The following is a 24283-nucleotide window of genomic DNA, read 5'->3' on the forward strand; positions in this document are numbered from 1 at the left end:
AGCGTTCACTGCTCAGACAGCTCAAGGAGATGTTTTCTTGAATAAAACTGGGGGATTTTTAGTTTGGTAATTGGTATTCATGCTTACTTTAGTTGCAACACCATCTAAATCTGAGTAGTCCACCCAGAACACTAAAAATCTAAATATAGAAGGTACCTGACAGCAAGCAAATATGTTAATCCATTTTGTCTTCAGAAAAGAAAGACTCAGCTAAAGCATTTCTAGTTACAGACACTTTTAACAGCAGAGCACATGTGTAAGTGTCAGAGCAACCCCTTCTGAATTAAAAGTTATTTGGCATATCTGGATACCTTCACCAACAGAATTAGTAATAATACCTACATGGGGATGCTAATTAACCACATTGGCACTGATCTTGTAGCTGATAGAACAAGCAGCATCTTTTGTGCCAAAGGAGTATAAAGCCAAGCCAACAGCACAAAAAAAGGTAAGGGCAATTAGGAAAGATACCCTTCTTTAAAGGCAGAAGTTTTCATATATATAGTGTGTATTTCTCAATGAAGTATCAACACAAGCAGGAAATTCTGAGGCCCCAGAACAGCCATATTCTGGTTTTCAATAAATTCTTACCAGGGATTCCAAGAAGCAATGAATGGGTAGCCCAGTGTGATGCAGAAATCCATAGAACCTGCTCCACACAGGACCTATTATTCAGGTTGTATGCCTCCATGTAGTGACCAAACACAGCAGAGACCCAGAGGTAGCACAAGAATTGATCACTGAGTCCTGAAGGCAGAAATTTCCCAAAATGGAGCAGGGAACAGAAATCCATCAAGAATCTGTTCTATTTACAAACTGCAGCTTCCCAGCAGAGTGTTTAATGCACGTACCAGGGTAGCAGTCAATGAAGAGATTTTATATTCTATCTTAGCTCAAGATCCACTCTGCCTTTAACTCATGGCTGTTCCTTGGGGAGTGGGACATATGTTCCCATCAATGCACAGCTTCTCCCTCATCTTCAAATCCTCATCTCATGCCTGCCTTGCTGGTCTGTGGAATTGAAACAGTGTACAGTACTTAGAGACTTTAGGTTTAAGAGAATATTTTAGTGTGCCTTCTGTCTTTATTTTTCAACCAGCTGAACTCTACAGATAACAAGGAATTGTTTTGATTGTGCATATTCAGGGCTTATGGGTTCTGCAGTAACTTCTTAGAAATCCTGTCACTCTTTTTAGCAACACACAAAAGAAAACACAGCTGGAAGAATAACAAAAGAAATATTATTCCCAGGGATTGAAAAAAATTCCTTTCAACAAATCACCATGCACATAAGCACACCTTGCAGCTCATTTCCCTGAAGAAGAGCAGCTCAGCTTGAGAAACAGTTTACCTAACAGGATGGGAAGATAGCCAACACCATGGAAAGTAATCCTGCTTTGTAAACAACAAAAATACCACAGTGGAGATGCCTAGGGTTGTTAGGAATGCTTTACTGCTAAGTAGATTCTTGTAATAAATATAAGCATTTTAACAAGAACCTAAACCTTAGGATTTCTTTTTCTTCCAGTTTGTTGAGAAAGAATGTTCAGTTGCAAAATCAGGGCATTTGTTTCCTTACTTTTCAGGAACTCTTGAAGTAGAATCTATTTTCCTGTGTGTTAAAACTATACATTCCCTTCCATAGCTGCCTAAGCAGGAGGAAAGCACTGTAGGCATTCAGTGAATGGCATGAGACCCTTTGCTACATTCACCTTTACTCAGCTGGGCTAAGATAAGCAAAATAGCAGAAAAAACTCTAGCAGGGCAATTCAGAGTAAAAAATGTCTTTGATGGTTCTCATGCATCCCCACATAACCTTTCTTCCTTCCAGGAAGAAAACCAGTCAGTATTTTACCCACCCAAAGTGGAAAAAAGAGTTCTTGGTAGTAGCAAAATCAGGAATGTATTTCCTGCAAAGAAGAGTCAAAGAGATACAGTTTGTTTTCTGTACCATGCCAGGGCTGTGAATCTAAGTATAAGGAAATAAACAAATTATCCCAAAGCTGGCAGAAGCTTGAACAATCACCTCACCATATACTCAGTACTGATCTTATGCCCTGCATTATAAAGGCAACCCTCATTCTTTGCTTTCCTCTACTCTGTTTTCCTCTAGTCACCATGCTTTCAAAATCTGTGGTTTTTCACATCAGCAGTGGGAAGGAACACTTAGAGACAGACTGTGTTCCTCTCCCCCCTGACAAATCTCCCTCTTTCCTGCAAAGTGGTGGAGCACAGGTGACTTGTGAGGCAAGAAATGGATGAGCTTTGTCCAGCAATGCCATTCTCTCCTGTATATATGGGTTTTAGGAAGAAGGGAAATACTTCAAAACGCGCAATGAATTCTGACCCTATGACGTTTTATGAGGACAGAAGGGTCCTGTTCAGTCACCACAACCAAAATACCACTGCTGAGGACTCAATACATCCTTATTCCTAACTAAGCAGTCTTACAGATCAGAGATAGGTGAGACACTTCGGTCAGAACCATCATCTTTTGTCACTTAATGCAGTCAAGTCGGGGTACACAACTTAGACACTTCTGTCCTGAGTCAGATATCACCTGGATTCCACCCAAAACACCAGACACCTTGTCTGGCTCATGCCTTGAATCAGACAAGGGTATATATAATTGTAGAACACAATTTAAGTTTTATCCAGACAGCTCACTATTGCCTAGAGGAAACTAGCCTTAAAAAAAAAAAATAAATGGAAAAAAAAAAGCCAGCAACACCAAATGTGCTGATGTAACAAAACCAAAAGAATTTCCCTTATCTTTTATTCTGGGCTATGTGGCAAGGAAAGAAAATCACCACAGACTACTCTGCTTTTGTAACTGCTGCTCCCCAGTTAGGAGATGTTTGTCACTTACACAACTGGATTGTGTCTGTACAGACAAAATCTGCTGGCTTGGTCCCTTTCTCCATTACTGCCCAAGTGTAACTTCAGTTGTGGAATAAAGAGGATATTTCTATTTTTCTTGAAGACAGAATAGAAGCTGACTTCCATGGCTGTGCCAGAGTTGTTCCAGCAGTATCATGGAACATTTAAATGGCATGAAACTTGGGAGAGTGTCCTAGATGGCAGCAGCATAAGGGGCAAGCACTGCTTAAGGACTGTGCTTGCTTAAGGGGCAAGCACTGCTTAAGCACTGTGTAAGGAACACAGTTCAGTTTCTGGGAAGAACATCTCGTGTGTCAGCACAACAATGGTCCCAGGCGGATATAGGAAGAGGCAGTCTCTAGAGCACTAGGATGAAATCAGAGCAGGAAAGGTCAGGTAGGAAGCCTTTGCTGCCATCCTCAATGCCACAGGACAGAGAGAGGGGACCCCCTGACATGTACTTGTTGAGCTGAAGGAGTTTCAGCAGAGCAGCTCAGAGCCGGTTCCGATCCAGCACACAACCAAGCCCATTTATTTTGCGCTGAGCTCCAGAGCCATCATCTGCCTGCAAACACACAGTACCAGCCTGGCATGGGATAAACACTGTGCCTGCAAATGAGCATGCTCTGGGCAGCACTCATGTGCTGGGCTTACAACATTCTCTCTTCCAGACTATATATAAATTGCTTGGGATGCACAGTGGGATTTGATGTTTTGTACATCAGCTACCATACTGAGGGGGGTTGGAAAATAGCAGCAGCAGCAGAATAAAATCAACGGAGTGACATTTAAAAATCACTGCAAAGGAATGTTCTCAGTGCTGATGTCTTGTTTGTCTTCAGCTGCAGCTCAGGGCAGAGAGGCCATATAAAGCAGCAGAGAAGGGAGGATGCTCAAGGAAGCTGTGGCTGTCTGGTCACTTTGCTGAAATTTTTCAAGAGCAGTCTTGATTTCTGATTTCAGTGCAAAAATACATGTTGACCACACTCTTTTGTCAGGAATTGCACCACAGTATGAAATACTCTTAAGCTGCAAACTGCACAAGGGAAAAGTGCATTTTCTTTGCCACATGTCTTATTTTGAAACCTCAGAGATTTTGTAAGTGGGTTTGCAAAAGCACAATCCACTCCACAACTCAGAGAGCTGGGACACAAGTAGGAGCAATCAGTCTGATTTCTTCTATCCTAGAGTCTTGAGAAAAAATGTAGTTTTCTAGAATTTTATAATCATTTCATTTGGATATTAAAATATGCAAAAGCACTTAAAGAGCAAAGCCAGTAGTTCCAGTTCTTGTATTGCACCTAAGTAAATCAGGATTAATTAAATGAAATTCCTGGGTTCATTTTTTGTAATACAAAATAAATTTCTTATTTCCTTCTGAAATATCCATACCATGCTAGGGCAGGACAGAGGGAAATGGACTTGTTTTGATGCAAAAATTAATAAAACTAAAGACAGGATCAGATTTGCTGACTAAAAATATCTACAGAAGAAAAAAACTGGCACCTGATCCAAGGGGAAGTAATGAATGCATAGCTGATGCAGAGTGATAATGGAGTACACCCCCAGAAATGATTGCAAAGTGAATCTTGAAATCAAAAAACCTTATTTCTGGTCCCAGGGATTTTGATTAAAATCCACTTGAAAAGAATGTCTAATGATTTGGTACTGAGATTACTTCAATTAGTGGAAAGTGTAAGAAACAAAAGGAATAAAATACTTTTAATCTCAAAAAAGGAGAGCTTCCTGGGGTGTGGGGTTGAAGCATACATGCTGGAAGCATGCTAAAGCTTCCCTGTGAGGAGTAATGAGTTAGTGAACCTTTTTCAAGTACAACCCTTTTCTTTTTGAAGCTAATATTTTCCTTGTAGTAGCAGAGTTTCGCAGTCACTACAAAGTGCTTGTTCGTTTCTGGTGTAGCTACAGCCACAGTCAGGGGCTGAAATGAATGGGTGCCTTTCAGTTGCCTTTTCAAGTGTGATCTGTAATGATAAATGGGTCTTGGGGCTCTGGTTGGCACAGGGGATTGACAAAAGTCTGCCAGAGCTGCTTTTCCATGGCAGTGCCATTTATAATTTAGCCTTCCCAGACTAAGAACTACTCTGATTTTACCCAAACCCAGCCAAGAGCTTGAAGGTGAAATTCCATGTGACCACAACATGGTTGAATTGCTATGGGTTCTGGTCATCCCTTCTTTTTTAAATTTTATTTTTTTTTGTGATAAAAACTAAAATCTCATATGAGAGTTCTAGACAAAATGCAGAATATGCTCTGCAAACATTCGTTACATTATTGCAAACCTATCTGGAAAACAATTCTGCTGGAACTTAAAATGTATTTCATTCAGTCTCTATATACAGATAGAATCAGAGGAGTTAATCAAGAGCTTGCAGATATAAACTTATCACTGAAGGTACTGACGGTAGTTAAATCACCAATCCTAGAAATCCAATCCCTAGCCTTTTAAGAAAAATGGGATTGCCTTTCACCAAATGTGACTATCCTGAACAGGGATACCATACCAAAGGTACTTCCACAGTTTCCACCCAGCTGGATGGAAGCTGTAAGTTGCTAAAATCTGTCCTGAAATACAAATAATCAAATGACATTCATATAATCCTAGAAAGACACAGGCAATGTGGAGTGCATAGCTGCTTCCAGCATTTTTCAGGTATCATTTGGGGGACAAAATCACAAGTAACTCAGCATTGTGATGAATGAATATAAAACAGAGGGGGCACAAAAAATCCACAGCAGGAGTATGAGGAGAAGATTAATTCCTACTAAGGTAGATATTTGTGATCAACATCTATACACTACAGCAAAGTTCTCTGAAAAACTCATGCTGTGAAAAACCAGAAAGGTAACACCTTCCTTAACTGAGATAAAGACAGAATTTGAACTTCCCACAGATAACATTTGTATTGCTAAAGGTAGTGATTATTAGCATACCTCAATTTAACACTAATTTAAATAGAAATAAAATGTTTGATTTGTATACTATGGTCCTGAGTTACAATCAGAATTTGTTTTTCTAATTCTACAGCTAGAACACACCTACTTTTACCAAATAAGTGTGTTCCAGGATCTAAGCTTCTACTAAAAAATACTTCTAGTCCTTGTGGTTGCAAAGCTAACTCTCAAAAATGAACGTCCTATTGCTAAGAAAGTCTCAGCAGCAGAGACTTAGAAAAGAAGATGAACAACATGGTAGTGCAAGAGTGAGGAGGTTTAGTGACTTTGTTTTTCAATAGAACTATTCATGAGGGCTGAAATACCCTTGAGTTAAAATAGCTAAATTAGGGCTCAGTGCTTTGTATGGACTCAATAATTTTTCATTTATTACAGTTACTTACATTGAATGTAAGCTGCCAGTTCACTATCAGCACATGTAAAGGGTGATCTTCTGTGACTCTGCAGCAAGTTGTAGATTTGATTACCCTGAAGAATTTTGTGTCCTGTATTTTGTGTGTATACATGCTATCAAAGCCCAGTTCCAAGACGTGTTCAAAGCTTTAACAGCTATAGCTAGAAATATTAGTACTTATATGCTAATTCTTCACAACTGTGCCCATGAATCACTGTACCAATATTTATTATGCAAATGCCTCCTTGGAAATACTGCTCTAAGCCTCAGTCACTCACGTCTTTCCAATGGATGCCTTTCTGCTGCCTTGAAGCACAGCCCACATGTTTGCACGGTTGTCCTTTAAAATGCAATATGGAACAAATTATGCCTGCACAGTGTTTTCTTCACACTCCTCACAGTCTGGCACTGATGTTTCCATGAGTTACACAATGGTACATTTATGATGACAAGAATCTACTTGCGTGCAGCACCAGGACTTGGCTCTGAGGTATTTCATTATGGACCCCGAGTTACGTTGTGACTGCCTGGTTCTGGGACACGGCAATCACAACCATTTATGACAGGCTTGAGTTGGATTTTCATTATTCAGGACTGCTGGCAGGTTCACAACAATAAAAAAAAAAAATTCAACAATGCAATTTACTATTGCAACACCACGAGGTCAACATTTTATGTAAACTTCCAACTTCTGTGCTTCCACAGTAGCAGTTAGTTCCCAGATTCACTCAGTACCAAGGATATGCTTGAGTTATGGAGAATTCAAGGTTACTTTGGCTGCGTCTAAGACAGGAAAGAACTACAATTGTGGCATACTTGCTAGGTTACTGTTTAAATATTCTGATTATTTTGTATCTTCTCTTTAGCTCCTCGCTCAGAAGTGGCCTTTTGGAAATACAGAATTTGGACAGTTTCTTTGCAAATTCCTTCCCTTTATCCAGAAGGCATCAGTGGGAATCACAGTCCTTAACCTGTGTGCCCTTAGTGTGGACAGGTACAGTATGTTTTACTCTTTTGCCACTCTTCTTGCATGTGCAGATTTCCTAAATCTGGGAGCACTAAGCATGGTCTTCTTAGCAGGCAGATTACAATACAGATATAACTTAGATTCTGGTCTTTATATTCTGGCTAATGCCAAGCATCACATTTGGGGCTCAAAGTATAATATTAAGTTCCTGGGCTAATGAACCTTACATGTTTTTTAAACGTATTTAAAAGCTCTGGTAAAGCATTATTTCACCTTCTTTTACCAGACAACAATTTACTGGGGTTTGACTCAGTATTCAGATTTCTTTCTTTCATATGAACTCAGGGGTTTTTTTTTGTATTTGAACAAGATCATAATCTTTAGGCTTAAAAATTAGGTTTTCACCTCACTGCCTATGGACAATAAACAAGGGTTTATTCTGATAACTTTCAAAACTAATAGAGGTCTACTGAAAAATATGTTGGAAACTTGCTTTGATACATAAGTAGTTTGAAAACTAATGCTTTTGCTATTTTTTCTTAATACATAAAAAGCAATATCAGATGAACACTTGACTTCTGTAAAAGTTGCTTTTATATCTTGAGTTACTTGATTGTGTTCTACTCCAAAATATCAGTTGGGATATTACCTCTAAATACAGAAAATACTGTAAAATAAAATGCAGTATGTGTATTAGTACAGGGATGCAAGAAGCTTTAAAATTAATATTGGTTTGGCTTTACAGAAAAAGCTGATGTATAAGGTTTGCAGTGGATAATCATTTGGTAGTATTCATAGCTAGAATACATTTCCTTACTGCATTAGTACCTCATTAGCCAAAGCCATAAATAAAAAAAGAAATTAAAAAAAAATAAAAGGTAATACAGGAAACTGTTCTACTTCCATTTTTTGAGTCTGAGAACTACAAAACCAATTCTATTTCTCAAACAATATCTGTCCACCATAAATAAAATCCCATGGATCACTCTAAGGAATAAATCATAGATCAAGCACATGAAACAGGCAGTTTGTTAGATAAATTCTGACAACTGCAGTTTCACTAGATGAAGTTCCTCTGTCACATACATTTTTATAACTTGGAACTAACACATCTGAAGCTACCATTTTGTAGATATATATTTTACAAGGACTGATTTCCTAATCCTCACAACAACCAAATGCTGTTTCCATTTGAGCATAAAATCTGGTATGGGATCAGACTCAGACTATTTAATTTCCTCCCTTAGCTTAGACACTTTGCCAAGGACATATTCTTTATCATCTGTTGCTACTCTCGTAAGTGGTTGCAGAGGATGTGTGTTAGAAAACAGATGTATAGACCCAGATTCTGATATTGGCTAACAAGAGCTGAATCTAGCTTCAATCACCATGAGAGCGCAGAGCACCTTCAATAAGTTAGGTTGGACACTGGCAGTTGGGCACAGAATTCCACATCAGCTAATGGTTGCTTTCTGGAATGGAAAATGAGTAAATAGGAAATAGTGTGCTGTCACAGCTGGACTGTTTCTGGTCTATGGGCAAGTTAATTCTTGCTTTAAAAAAGCTCCTGAAAATTATCTTGTTTATAATTATTTTGGGCCTCTATATACTGCATTCTATGGCACATAAAAGATGGAGACAATCGGTAAAGTGAATCCAGAGCTCCATATTTTCAGTCGTTGTTGACTCTCTATCCCTGTTGCAGACTACAGCCTTAAGTTAGAACAGGATTCTTTTTTCTCCTATCAGGAAAACCCCTGTGCTAACTACATCTTATTGTGAAACTTCCCTCATTATTACTACTGCCCTGGAGTGACTTGCCCTGACAGTGCATTAAGGTTTAACTGTGCGTGCCCAAGGGGAACAATGGCCACTCACATGTGGAGAGGGTTTTAAGAGGCCGGCAGAAAGGCAGCCATTCACCTTTCGGAGGAAGCTCACTTGAAGTCACCTCAGATGCCCCCCAGGCATTTTTAAACTCCAGGTCACGATGGTGACGATAGATAGTGTGACTCTTTTTCCAAACAGTGCCTGAGTGTGACTAAGAGGAAGGATATTTCCCTGCCTGAGTTTTTACTCTTGCTTATGTCTTGGACATAATGATTTTGATGAAGAAATGGGTTGAAGAAGAAAAGTGAAGTTATGGATCTCATTTCACGTGCATACACTCTCTTCTTGCCTCCTCTGCATAGCACAGTGCAAAGAACAGTAATCCTAAAGTAGATATTTTTATCTGGACCAACTCACAGTAAGTGTTTGAGACAAGTCAAGAATTTGCCACTAAAATAAAACCCCAAGAGCTTTATTATATTAAGATAGTTGCATAAAATGAAGAACAGCTGTGGTGCTAATAACGAAGCAGAACAGTTCTGTATCAGCAACAGCAGGGACATTTAGGAACTGTCCTGGCACTCATCTTGACAGTGGCTGCTTCAGACGTGCTTGATCCTGTCCTTTATGTTTCCTGCACTACTCTTCACTCTTACAAAGGGCTGATGATACTCACAGAACAGACACTTGTTATATGACAGGGCCATTTGAACACCTAGTTTTCTAATTAACACCTAATTTCTAATCTAAGTTAAAAGGAATCGGGGAACAAAAGCACCCACTGGTGTTCTCAGATCCAGACAAGACGTCCTTCTGAAATAAATGCTTTAAGCATGTTATAACTGGATAGGAGTGAAAAATATTTAATTGTGTGTATGTGTACAAATTGACAGCACATGCATGAGCAGTTGAAAATGAAAAAGGGATTAAGAAGAGGGGCCACAACATCAAGGAGAGGACAGGAAGGGACCTGGGAAAAAAAGCAAACATTTTAGATTGGGGACAAGAGGGAAAAAAACAGAACAAAAGGAAAGTTAGACAAATCTCACACAGAGTTTAGAGTGAGGAATTAAATGCAATGCATTTGCATGTATTTTATGTCAAGTCCCTGGCAGACATCCTATGTTTTCCAAGTACGAGGGAAATAAACCCTGCAGTACTTTCTCACTCTTGATTGTGGGAGGTTTGTGGCTAGACAAAGATCCTCTGTATTACATAACCCACAGAACACCCACCTGAAAAATTATTACTACTAAAATTATTATTACTACCACTATTTTTCAAACCACTCCTACAGCAGTGAGTAAAGGGACTGAGTAATTGCAGCTTAATACACATTCAGCAAATTCTGATCCAATTACTGAGCTTCTTATGTTTTAGCTGAAAATATTAATAAAAATATTCAGCTAACAATTCCTTATTTGAGAGTTATTTGAATTGCAAAGTGAAAAAAACCCCAGTAAAATACATACAGGACCCAAATCCTTACACTATGCATAGTGATCTCCTCACGTACAAAACAGATGTAACTCAAAAGAACAGGTATAAAAATGAAAGAAAGCAAATAACTGTTTCACAGTTTGTAAATCATTGTTTGTTACTCTTATATTTCCAGAGGTAACATAAAACAAGCTTTACATTTGCTACTTGAAAAATATATACAGTGTACAAGGCCCTGTTTGCTAACAGCATCAGTCAGTCAAGGATAGGATAGTTACTTGTGCAGCTGACAGAAATGATTGCAAAATTGCCAGTCTGTAGAAAGTAAACTCTTAATTGATTGTTAAATTTCCAAAGTTCACAAATACTTGAGCATTTGTGTGAAAGGTTAAGTTTCAATGAATATTCAATTTGGTGATGAAAGCTAGAATTTGATATTTGGCAAAAAGAAATATGACAGAGAAATTATTTAAAATTAAATTTAAATTTTAATATGAATATTTGTGAGAAGATAAGATACTGGATATTTCTTTTTTAGTTCTCCCAGTATAATTCAATTTGTTTAGACAGTCTCAGAATTCTAATCTCAGAGACCTCCCCTTTTTCACATTCTTGGAAGATAAGGATGCCTTTTTAGATGATGTTTTTATTTTTAATGTGCAATTCCAAGCTGTAGTTTGCTTTTTTATGCTGGAAGTATTTCTACACACATTTCTGTAGAAAAGATGCTCTGAGAGCCTTGAGAGCCTGTCTGTAGTTCACCTGTGACTGTGCTGTAGATACCAAGGCAAAGCTTTCCAGTCTGTTTTCTGCAGGGGTGATGGCAGCCCCTGACACTTGCCAGTGATATTGGGTAACAATGCTTGCTGAAGTTTTTGTGAGGGGCTTAAGCCTGGGTTTGCGTTCAGGCATTGTCATTCCCCTAACACTGAGGTTACAGGGGATGGAATTCCCAAGTCTTCCATCTAGTTAATAAGCACACTTCCAAACTAAAAAGAGGCTGTGATACAAAAAATCAGAAGAAATTATTTGTGTGTGAATCCAGTGTTACTGTATTGGTTAAAGGAGGGCTTAGAAAGCCTTTCAATAACCAAATTTTCCTGATCTCTGTAGCCTAGGTCCTGTAGCACTCAAAAAATGTTTTTTCCCATCGGAACCTCCTCATTCCTTCCATCTGGGTTGGACTTGATGATCTCAAAATGTCTTTCCCAACCTAGTACATTCTGTGATTCTGTGACCCCAAAAATTCCAAATCCAGTATTTCCCTTCTTAATATGATATTTTTTTAAGCAGACAAATAACCTTTCATGACTTTTTTATCCTTAACCAAAGAAGATTATTTCATCAGTGGATGCCATGATATACCCATGCAGCACTGTCATTCCAAATAGAAAGGTGCTATTATTTTAAGGAAGCAAAATAAGTTCAGAACGGTTACATCATTAACAGTCCAGAACTTATTACTTTATTAATGACAGAGAGCTCTCCAGAATGAATTTCAGATTATTACAAGATCAAAAATAATATTGGTTCTTTCCAATATTCTGTCTTTGCTAAATTGTTGGAAATGCTAAGCAAGTAGTTTACTGCAGTAATTGCAGGACAACAGTTAAACCAACTACTGAAAATTTAGTTTATGGACCAGATTGCACTTTGTATCCTATGCTTATCTGTCTTGGAATAATTTTACAACCTTCTAATCAGAGCTGACAGAGAGATTGAGGTCTCGAGGCTAATAAATTTCTTCAAGTTCATTGAAAACTGAGAGACAACTAGAGAAGAAAGATCCTCTCAGTTCATTGAACAGAATAAACAGAACAAATGCATTTACACTTCATCAAGAGTATTTTCCCAGTGGTTCATTGCCTGGAAGCTGACAGCTTTGGGTAGCACTGCTGCACAGCTGAGGTAGCTGAAGGAGATGGATGCTTTGTATCTGTTAGAATGGCTGTGTGCCTGGAAGATTTTTTCCCTCTGTTATGGCAGTTATTTAGTGAAAGATATAGTCTGTCCTCACAAACCTTGCCTACTTTGATTAGAAATCATCAGTGCAGTCCACCCAGCAGAATTCCACACAATCCCACAGCCAAGCAGAACAGGAGCAGCTGGCTGTCTGCTCTCCACCCCTCCATGTGCCCTGTTATGGCCCAGGAAAGTTGATAGCTGGCAGAGGCCCTGCAATAGGCAGAAAAAAACCAAGAAATACAAGTCTCAGATGTCAGCTTTAGGAATTCACTTGCCATATGTCACTGAACCATGAAGTTTTAAGAAGGAAACTGCAGGCTGGAAACTAACACCTGTCTCCTTCAGGTACAGAGCAGTTGCGTCCTGGAGCCGTGTACAGGGGATTGGAATCCCCATGATCACTGCTATTGAAATTTTCTCCATTTGGCTTCTGTCCTTCATACTGGCCATCCCAGAAGCAATTGGCTTTGCTGTGGTACCTTTCAAATACAAGGAAGAAAGTTATGTTACCTGCATGCTCAAACCTACAAATGATTTCATGTTGGTAAGTAACATCCTGTCTTCTCTTTTTTGGAACCCACAGTACGTGGGTTAGACAATTAAGATACCAGATGATAATAGAGTTTATTCATGCATGAAACTGCAAAATGTATTCTAATGTGTATTGGTGCAAAGAGGATCCTATGTTCACAGTGACTTTTCTCTGTGTTCAGCCAGAGAGATTAAATCGGGCTTTACTGCATTTTTATTTGTTTGCTACTGAAGATTCTTACTACAGACATTTCCAATTCACACCTGCTAAAAGTCAAGAGATGTATCAGGGTAGCCAGAGCCTTGAAAAGTTTTGAGTTTCAAGGTGCAACACCTGGGAGCTTGTAAATGTCAAAACATATGTTTTACCATGATTAGTCATCCTTCTGTATGCAGTAGTCAGCTCTCTTGGCACACAAAGAAAAGGGTGGGGCCATGCTACATGAATTAAAGTCAAATAAAAAATAATCCTTTAGTTTACAAGGAATCATGACCACAAAGCTGACAGTCCCACACCTCCAGCTAGGTGTTTGTGCAGCGTTAGCTGCCATTAGATACAGCAGCTCAAGAGCAAGAGGAGGGCCTGAGACACTCCAGGCTGCTTTGGCACATTCCCTACCCCTCACCCTCTGTGCTCCTGCAGATTAACAGCTGTCAAAACCCACATCAACTTCTGCAAAGCAGCTCAGGTGAGAAGTCACTACAAAATCAATACATCACTGCATAGGGGCATAGTGGTTTTCCACATGGCCCTGCAATGAGAAAATATCTTAATTATTTTAAATTTCTGATTACAGTGAAAGGCCAGGTACCATTCATCCAGTAATTAAAGAGCAATATTCTGGTCTGTTGCAGAGAAGAAAGATAGCACCAGGTCTTCAGTCTTAAGAAAAACTCGGGGTTTTATTTTGGACTAGAATTTTTCAAGATAGAGTATAAGTTTCTCTTTTTTAAATATCTGGTGCTTCTCCTTTTATTGGACCAGAACATAACTTGGCTTAGAATTGGGAAGGATAATGTAAAGTGGAGCAAGGAATTTTAGAAAATAAAAAGTGTGGGTGATTACTTTTTCAGAGGAACACCCCCAACTGTGGTAGGGTTACACTGACTATAGGGATGGCCAAAAGAGCATGAAATAATTGAAAGAGAAGACAAAAGGAATTTCCTAATGGAAATAATTAATGCCGGTAAAGATGGAATGGAATTTCCCAGAGCTTAATATATTTTTGTTTCTTGACTCCACAGCCTAAATGACAGTAGAAACTGTAGTTAAAAGACTGTGATTAATGAATAACACACTGCAGCAAAATTTCCCTTCTCTAATGGCTTTTTTTCTCCTCAAATGTGCCTGGACAACCTTCACTTCCTTTTTCCCTAAGAAAAAGAACAGTTTTCCCTTTTCTCAAAAGCATTATAGTTCAGGTCTTCCATAGACATGCTAACTCTAATGATTACTGTTGTGTTCCTAATGTTCTAAGTAGTATAGCTTTGGTTTGTTTTCCTAGCAGGTTTGTTTTCGTAGCAGGAAGCAGTAACTCCAACTTGCTCAGTATAATTCAGAAGTGCCAATCTTTCCACAGCAGTTTGATTTTTAAGGAATCAAACCAAGAGTTATTGTCCAAGTTTAGAGTAAATGTTGGATATGTCAGTCAAAATGGAGAGCTTTGTGTTTCAATATGTTGCAAGCAAGTACAAACATGAGATTAAAGTGGAAATACCATTTTAACCTTAACTATAGTATTTACTACCACAAACACCACAATAAACAATTACTAAACTTCAGGAAGGATTTGCTATTAACTTCTGTTTTTAATAGGAGCTTTATTCATGTTTAAAGCTATCTTTGAAGGATTTAAAATATTCATGCTAGACCATGATTCCCAAGAGGCCAAGCGCACTAGGAAACTTGTTTAAAATGCACATTTCCTGTAGAAAACCAGTTCCATGTGGGTTTTCAAGACAAACAAAAGAATGTCTACTTCTCTTCAATCAACCCATTTTTGTGCGTTGATGTAAGATTTGTGAAACTCAGATTCCTCAATTAATCATTTACAGACATTTCAGAGTAGATTTTGTAACTCCACGAGGCCAACTCCTCATCCAGAAGTGATGAATTGGTCAGGGCTGTGACACAGACCTTTCGTGTGTTTTCCTGACCAACAGGCAATGCTCATGGAGCCTGGAACACTTTTTGTAGGACAAGAAGTTTTCCTTGTAAACATGGAATGGATTCACGTAGTACACATTTTGTTGTGCTGCCCAGCCAACAGGATTCCAGGCTGACTTGGAGGAATTTGCCATGGAAAAGATAATTGTGTCCATGTATTTGTAATCCTGTGCTCTGAAGAAGGAGCAGTAATTACATTTGCCCTCAGTACAAACTCCTCAAATATCAGGCATATTGTTTTCCGGCTTTCTGCTGGCAAAAGCTTTGCTCCCAGAGGGGGAAATTCTGCCCCAAGGAAAGTGCAGCTATGCAGGAGACTGCAGCCCCTTCTCAGGGAGGAGAGGAGGCTAATGAGGAGGAGGAAACAAGTTAATCAACACAACACAGTGTCCCAGAGTGAGGTCGGATTGTGGTCCAGAAACCAGCAGCATAATCTAAACTAGCAAATTCTGTATGCAGCTGTGTTGGGGCAGAGGGAAAAAAATCAAAAGCATTCCCTTTTTCTCAGTAAATCAACTTCATAATGTAACTGAAATAGGTTTTTAAAGTAACATTATTAGACACCAGTATATGAATTGTATCGACTTTTTTTCATCTTTCAAAGTTTAGTGCTATTTGGTTTTAAATGTAAAAACGATGTCAAAAGTTTGAGTTTTTCAAACAAGAGTCATAAAATCCTCAGGCATAAGAATTTTGACATTTGGTGTGGGAACTGTGATGTTACGAGAGCACATCCTCTAAGAACAAACAAGCTGGGGGAAAGAGTGACACATCCCTTTTATACTCATAACCTAGACACAGGAAGTGTTTGAAATGCTATATTTCAGCGCATACTTTTGGCTGAGCATAACAGTTAAAAACCAAGATACAGTATTTTCTGAAGTCTGAAAACATGATTCCCTACAGACAAGGGCTATTTTAAATGTTTTCTCAAATGTAGTATTTCCCATAATACATAAATACATAAATGCATTAACTTACAGCACTGCTTACATCACAGCTAATACTTAAAATTACATAGAGCAAAGTATTGCTATTCTATCAATACCTCACTGTCCCGTCACAAAAGGCAAATGGTGGAAATGGCAGTGAAGGGGTTAAAAGTAACTGTACCACTGGAAGCCATCCCTAAGCTTTGCACATATCAGACAAACACTTATGAAGTGGCTCCTATCTGCCCAGTACATAAGCAAACCAACTGCCAACCTTTTCACTGATAACAAAAGGTGATTAAACTTACAAGACATTTTGAATTTTCCTTTTTTGGCATCAGGACAGAAGCTTTAGAGGTAAATGGCATTTCCTGAGACAGGCTTTTAGTAAGATTCATTATCTCAGACTGACACTGTCTACATTTTGGCAGGTCTTTTTCATGCAGCTGTATTCCAGTTTTCATGAATGAATATAAATGTTCAGAAAGTACAACCAAAAACAATTAATTCCAACCCGAGACAGATTGCAACAAAGGTACAGGCAGGCTCTCTGTAAATGTTTACACTGCCACAATTCCTATTTTGATGTTGGTCAAAAAGAGATCAACAATAAGCAAACAGACAGATACCAGTGTAGCAACTGTCATGCTTTTCCAAGGCCTTTCTGCGGTATTTTGCATTCAATCATAAGAAAATATCTGCTCTCTTCCTTCTCTGCAGTTTTACAAAGATGCAAAGGATTGGTGGCTGTTTGGTTTCTATTTCTGCATGCCGCTGGCATGTACTGCCATCTTTTATACGCTAATGACTTGTGAAATGTTAAACAGAAGAAACAGCAACTTGAGAATTGCTCTCAGTGAACACCTGAAGCAGGTAAATATATTAGAAACACTAATGCTTGAAAATATTGTTCTTCTCTCTGTGGGTTACATTAGAAATATTTCAAAGTGTACCTGAATACAGTAAACTACAGAAGTGGAAAGTGAGGATGTGGGTTATTTATGATGTTAAGGCATTCATTTAAACCTGGAACAAAAGACTAAATCTTTGTATAAGGAGGCATTGAAGACAGTATGCTCAGGAAACTAACCCTTTTCTTTCTTTTCTTATTGTGACAGTCGTGCCCTCCTTCTCTTTAACCTCAAATCACTACTGGCTAAATGTTTTGAAATTTAACTACAAAGATTTGCCAAAAATGTTTCTTTTTCTGTATAAAGACAGGACTCCATTGATCCTCCCTCCTTTTGGCACTCTTTGATATGTAACTGTAGTTCCATATAAAAAGCAATTGGAGAATAACCTAGATTAGAAAAGAGTGGATTTTGCTTCTCAGGGTTATTGCACTGCTGCAGTAGCACTGCTGTAGCTGCTTTGAAAAGAGCAACAGGAGAAGAGAGCAAACAAACGATCACAGAACAAAGTCGCTCACGTTGGGTCTCTTTGCTGGTTTGGCAGCGCTGGCTGATATTTAACACTTAACTGAACTTTAAAAAGGAGTCTGGAGCTTTTCCCCTGCATTAATATCAGCCCTTCAAATTCCACTCTTTTAACTTCCATGTTCACAGATGTGAATCCCTAAAGCATCAGAGTGAGTTCTCACAGAGGTTCCTCCTCTGCTGCTTCATTCCAGATCAGGGCTGACTGGAAAATCCTCCCCTTGTGCAGATTCTCCACTTTTTTCCCTCATCAGGCCCTGGGACTGCAACACAGTGTGTTCTAGGGCCACACACAGGCTACTCCACCCAGTAGAACTAGAATGGTATGTACTAGGAAGAGGGGGAATCCACTGTCCTAAAATGCAGTGCCCACTAAGCTTCTCAGACTGGCTGCTGCAGGATGACGTTATGCCACAATTTAAAAATATTTATCTTTTCAACCCTCACCTTTTGCCCCCCTTCCTTCCTTCCTTCCTTCCCTCCCTCCTTCCTATATACTTCTCCACATAAAAATCTATTAACAAATATTTTAATATTTTGATAAAAGCTGCTATTATAAAAAAAAGGAAAGTATGAAAGTCATATTCAAAGTCTAACAAGACTGTAATCACTATTTCACTTCAAGTTCTTTCATGACAGAGCCTATCAGTCCTTGTCACTGATATATTACATGGAATCCTTACCCCTTCATATGCTTCTCTTTATCAAACCCATGCCTACCAAACACCGCTGGTATGCATTGTCAAAAATCCACGAAAACATCTGTAACTCTCTAGAGCCACATTAAAAACCCATTAAATTGCAATTATTTCCTAAGTATTAAAAGATTAAGTTGTTTTTCTGAAATTTCTGAAATGTTTGTAGAGGAACTACTTACCTGAGAACATCAAGATCTCGCAGTAAGGATCACATAGCAAAATCAAGATACTGGGCAGTATCCCTTTATAGAACACTATATCAGAGAGAATCCTACAATATTCCAGCAGTACCAATACCTGTGGGCCCAGCTGCCCCAGCCTCAGTGATGAGCAGGTTCTGTTGAGGATGACCAGGATCAAGAACTTGACAAACCCCATAAAAAAAGAGTACATCAGGCAGCTGATGTACTGAAAGCTGAAAAGCTTCCCTTTGGGAACCCTTTTATAATTTATCTATATTACTGGCTTTGCTGCCAACATTACTAACTACAATCACCTGCTAGGATGCATTGGGCACTCAGTATACATTCTTATCTCCTTTATCTAGCGCCGAGAAGTTGCCAAGACAGTTTTCTGTTTAGTTGTGATTTTTGCTCTTTGCTGGTTCCCTCTCCATCTGAGCCGGATTTTGAAGAAAATGGTGTACAATGAAAGAGATCCCAGCAGATGTGAACTGCTCAGGTACTTCACTTTCTATACAATACTTTGTACTGAAAAAATATAGTGCTATATGCTTAGAATTTCTATGAGGAAAGTCACTGTGCAATGAAACTGTGGTGTTCATTAACTTTAAGTTGCACCCATTTTCAGCAGTTTCAGTTTTAATGGGGTAGCATAATCTCAACAAATGTTGTTTGTCATTATTTCAGTAACTTTGCTCTAGATTTTCTGAACATCTGTGAGACAGGTTATTAACATATATGAGATAGGTTATTATAGACATGGCATGGTGGAAGATTAGATTGAGGGAGTTAAGTAAGAGAGAATGAGTTTGTGTGGCAGAAGAGGCTGTAACCACAAGGAAAACAGATGCTTCTGTATCATTTGAACTGTTTAAAAGTTTGTCTTCCTCTTTCCTAGTTTCTTGCTGCCCTTGGATTACATCAGCATCAACCTGGCAACCATGAACTCTTGTATAAACCCCATAGCTCTGTATTTTGTGAGCAAGAAGTTTAAAAACTGTTTCCAGGTAAGCTTCTCTTGATAAGATTTTATGTCCAGTTTACTCACTGTATTGAACCACTTGGCTGTTATCTATTTTTAACAGCTGGGAGAAGAGGCTTGCAAAGGAATGAAAGAATACAAATTGTCTGGTTGAGCAGCTAGCAGTTCAGTTCACATAGCACATCTACCAAGATGAAGCAATCCACTTCATCTGAAATACTAAACCAATGAATAAGTTTGGCATAGTCCTCATATGTATAAACTGAGATAGACATGCTCTTGTAAATACTATTTATCTGCACGTGACATGCACATGAAATAGAATTTGCTTGATAACAATTTTCCATTCTTGATGACACCAAGCTGCCCCTGTCCACCTATTAAAGGCAACAACAGGAAGCAAAATAAAAAAAAAAAAGTAAAAGTAAGTAATGAAATTATGAAATGGAAGACTGAAATAGCTTTATCTGCAATGAAAACCAAAGAATGACAGGACTGTACCACTAAACTTTAAGTCTGAGAACAGGCAGAATCCAAACTACTGAGTAAAATGTGAAGAATTATTACACTTAGGGAATACCTGTTTGTCTGTAGCCTGCTCAGATTTACAAACTATTTTAAGGGAGCACTTCCACATGATAAGTAAGAAATCAGCTTCTATTCCTAACTATGCAAGATGTTACACCTCATTATATTTACTGAACCTTTCCCAAAATAATTTTGTCTTTTTCTAAGATGTGAGAGGAGACCTAAGTCATGGGCTGGGGAATTTTTTTCTTTTCTCTTCCATGCTAAGCAGCATGCTGATCCCTAAGTTTGTCAAGCACAATGATAAAGAGGGGGGAAAAAAAAATCAACCCAGCACCTAACAATATGTATTGAATTCTGTAAGTTCTCAATCTCTTTACCTTAGTGAAAAAAATTTCCCTTATCATACTGTGAAAGTTTTTTGTAAATAAGAGGTACAGGCTGGGCCCAATTTGCTGCATTTGTGATGTTCAATCACAGCAATCATTTGTGTTCCAGGATAAAAATTTCCCTGAATATAGCTAGCACTCCCTTCAGCTAGAATCTGTTATCTGTCATTTCTGAATGAAAAATATGGCTGGCAATCTGCATAGAACTGAGAGATTTGTCTTAACATTTACTTATTTATTTATTTATTTATTTATTTATTTATTATTCTTTTTCAGTCATGTCTTTGCTGTTGCTGCTCCCAGTCTAAGAGTTTGGTGACTTCAGTGCCCATGAATGGAACAAGCATTCAGTGGAAAAACCAAGAACTAAACAATCACAATACAGACCGAAGCAGCCATAAAGACAGCATAAACTGAAAATTAAGGACTCTCACACCATTTCAGAATGAAACAGGAAAACAAAAGTCACTACAAAGCTATTACAACAGGAAGCCCAGTGACTGTTTCATAATGAATTCAGACATGTGCACCATTGTACCTAATTCTAGAGGTGACTGAGCAGATGGAGTGAGTGTAGCTGTGATGTCCTGTGAACTGAGATCCACTGGATGGTAATTCTGCGTCTGAAAAGGATATTGATGTGATTATGACACAAAAAACTGGCTTGAACTGTACAGGTGGTTTTGCTCTTCTGAAGCAGGCAGGAACTGCCCAGTGTCTGTGACTGGTACAATGCAATCTTTTTACCTGATTGTCACCTCGAATTAATCACTCTGGAACTTTTGAGAAGATATCAAAATGGAATCTATCTGTGACTATATTTTCTCTCTGCCCATTTGTCTTTTAAGTTCTATTTCTGTGGTGGATAAAGTCCACACACCAGTTTGTTTTGCATGTTGTTGTTGTTGTTGTTGTTGCTGTTTTTCAGGTTTATGTTAGAAAATGTTTTGATCCACACCAGCATTCTGCCTATGTTACAATGGATTAGGACATTATCTGGGCAGTTCACATTTGTAGCACTTCAGTGTTCAAATATAGGAAGAGACCATTTAAACAGCATCAACATTTGGCACTTAAGCACAGATTAATACCAAAAAAAGAGGTATTAATAATACAGTACTATACTGTGTTATTTATTGTAATGCTCTGTACAAAATAAACATAGTCTGTATCAGCAAAAAGAATGGAAGATGCTCACAGATGGGCACCTTACAATGTGTTTTTATTAACCTGACATGTTAATTCTTAAACTATATGAAACTTTTAATCTATTTAGACAATAGCTGCATTAAATCTAAACTGAAATGAGGGTCAGTGGAACATAGTGATACCTTATTAAAGCTGTCCACAGCATTCTGAGAATATGGTTATTACCAGAGCAGCTATCTGTTTTCACATTTTGAACATGATGTTACAGTCAGAATGAGTGTGGAAATGTGGAAGTCCGTAAGAGTTGGATGTGCAGAAGGATATTTTGTGCCTTATTTCTTACAGAGTTCTGTCTTACACAACACTCAAAGATTTTAATGGGGTTTAATACATTATCATTTGTATTGTTAACCATACAAATGCTATTAAAATATATATAGAAGCTATTGCTTGCATATATGTAAACTGATGGTTTCCTTATTATTTCCATCCATTAAGGCTACATGGCAAGAGATTTCAGTTTGCCTATAAAAATTTTTAATAGGTAGCCTTTCATTAAATGGTGGAACTCAATAGTGTGGTGTCATATATAATATGTCTCATGCACAAATCTCTTAGGCAATTTATAGCATCTTTTGTGCTAGGCTAAGAAGCAGTAATCAAAATTCCACAAATTTTTAAACATCCGTTTCCTCTCCAGTGAAAGACGGAATCCTGCATAGTTTTATTTAAGAGGTCAAAATGCTAGTGCCTACAGTGACTTCTGCTGCACAAGTTTCCCCAATGTTTACATTCACACAAATCTTCTGAAGTATATTTAAAAAAAGGTTCTTTAAATTGGTTTGTGTATTTTTTGTGTGCTTTTGTCTCCGTGACATATATGCCTGTATAAATACATATAAATCTATGTTCATATGTTATAAACCTAAATACAGTCTTCTGACAGTGCTCTGTGGTAGAGCCTAAGAGCATGGTATGGAATGAGACTTGGCTGAATTTTACTTAGAACATTTCATCTTCCAACTGTATCAGAAATCATAGTAAATGAGTGACAATGCTCTCCTTTGAGAAAACTGAGTTACTGAATCTCTTTACATCCTGAAATCTTCCCTGCTGCTTTGACTGAATGTATTGTGGCGGTGATATAGGTAAACAGAAAAAATACATGAGGAATGGATTTAAGTTGTGAATTGCTCCTCCTTTATTTCAAGGCATGAGAAAGTTTTGTGTGCATTCCCCTTTTCTGCTATTTACCTGATGGCTAGATGAACAAAAAAAATTTCATGCACATTCAGCCCAGTAATGTGATTGCTCAGAGACAATGCTTCTACCTGTCTACAAAAGACAGTAAGCAATTGAGACAATCTAGGTCAGATTAGTGTTTTTCTACCAAAAAATCCCCATCTACCTGCAAAAGTTTCAGACTGTGAAATGGGTCACTTCTATGCTTTACAAGTACTGATGCAAACTGTGAGTTATGAAAATTTAAAATTTTTCCTTCCAGGATTAACGTTTCCAACATCTATTGCCTTAAACCCAAGAGCTGGCTCTGTTATGTGGCAGAGATACAGGACACATAAAGCATCCTTCAAACCACCTCATCCTAGATGGAAAAACTAATTTCCTACTCCTCATAATGCTGACTGACCTAAGCAGCAGCATAAAAAATACAAAACTTTTTAACTAATGAAGAGGGTAAATTATCTAAAAGAAGTGAGAGGTACTTTTTAGAACCCTTTAGAATTATTTTGGTGAGCTTACTTAGGGATCAGAGCCTGCAAAAACTAACTGGTGACCCTCATTCCATTTCCCCAGCCTGTGGAAGAACAGAGAGAGTTTAAATAACAGTGACAAGTGAGGTCCTGGGAGGTCTCACACTCTTTTTTGCCATGTTTGCTTTTTTGTATTTTTACTGGTGGCTGCTGCTCCCACTCACAAACCAGTTGTAAGAACAAAGGGTGCTGTGATGTGGCAGCAGCAGAGATAAGGGGAAAATGCTTCTGAAAAACTTCTACTTTTTAAATTCTCTTCTCTTCTTCACACTGAGAATGGTAAATATTCCTCTTGGTACAGTATCTACCCTCAATTCTGAAAAAGCTGACTTTCAAAAAGAGCCAACAAAAGTATTCCACAATTCTGGTATCACACAGAAGTTGCTTTCTCTTTTACATCAGTACAACTTTCCACAAATATCCTTCCATTCTTTTTATTTTATAGACATTTTTAATCCTGCTGTTTGCATCAATCTCAACTGAACTAAGCCTAGCTTTTCTCTGCAGATAACAGGGTCTAATTCATAAACTTCAAATTAACTTCATAAACTTATTGTCTGTTCATCATAATCAAAATCCATTTAACTGTCACATTCATCTTTTTTTTTGTGGACTTCAGAATTCCCAACTTTTGTCAGACCACTTAGTGTAAAATTTCATTGACAGTCTCACTTCTTAACCTAACTTAGTTTTAGAATACAGCTGTTCTCTTTGTTTTCAATATGCTTTTTTTTTTCAAACTCCCTCATTAAACATTTCCTCTTTGGTATATTTTATACTTATTTGCTTCAAGAAGACAGCATACATGGGTTTTTCACTTATATCAATGTCTGTGTTTATTTATTTACATATGAAACTCTGTACTTCAGACCTGACCTAGCCAGCTCCTGTGCATTAAAAAAAGTACATCATAAATCTCACCTTACAAAACTATTAGCTTGGTTCTAAGAAAAGATACCTATGCTACCCTCATATCTAAATATGTTTGTTTTTTCATGTTAATACAGTAATTTTCAGGTGTTTACCTGTCTGTCCCTCCATCCTTCCAAACCAACTATCAACCCCCCT

At 38.1% G+C, this 24283-nt stretch overlaps 1 protein-coding gene across 1 annotated transcript in view; it reads left to right on the top strand.

The window, feature by feature from the left end:
- The window catches only part of EDNRA (endothelin receptor type A), a 32881-nt gene extending 10457 nt beyond the window's left edge, over nt 1-22424 (top strand). Inside the window, exons 3-8 of the mRNA XM_064711234.1 lie at nt 7114-7241; nt 12795-12993; nt 16800-16952; nt 18761-18894; nt 19294-19402; nt 20571-22424. Of these exons, the coding sequence (XP_064567304.1) occupies nt 7114-7241; nt 12795-12993; nt 16800-16952; nt 18761-18894; nt 19294-19402; nt 20571-20711 (864 nt within the window). The 3' untranslated portion in view covers nt 20712-22424. The remainder of the gene's footprint in view (nt 1-7113; nt 7242-12794; nt 12994-16799; nt 16953-18760; nt 18895-19293; nt 19403-20570) is intronic.
- Nucleotides 22425-24283: the final 1859 nt, after the last annotated feature.

This window comes from Zonotrichia leucophrys, chromosome 4 (genome assembly GCF_028769735.1).
Source record: "Zonotrichia leucophrys gambelii isolate GWCS_2022_RI chromosome 4, RI_Zleu_2.0, whole genome shotgun sequence".
Lineage (NCBI taxonomy): Eukaryota > Metazoa > Chordata > Aves > Passeriformes > Passerellidae > Zonotrichia > Zonotrichia leucophrys.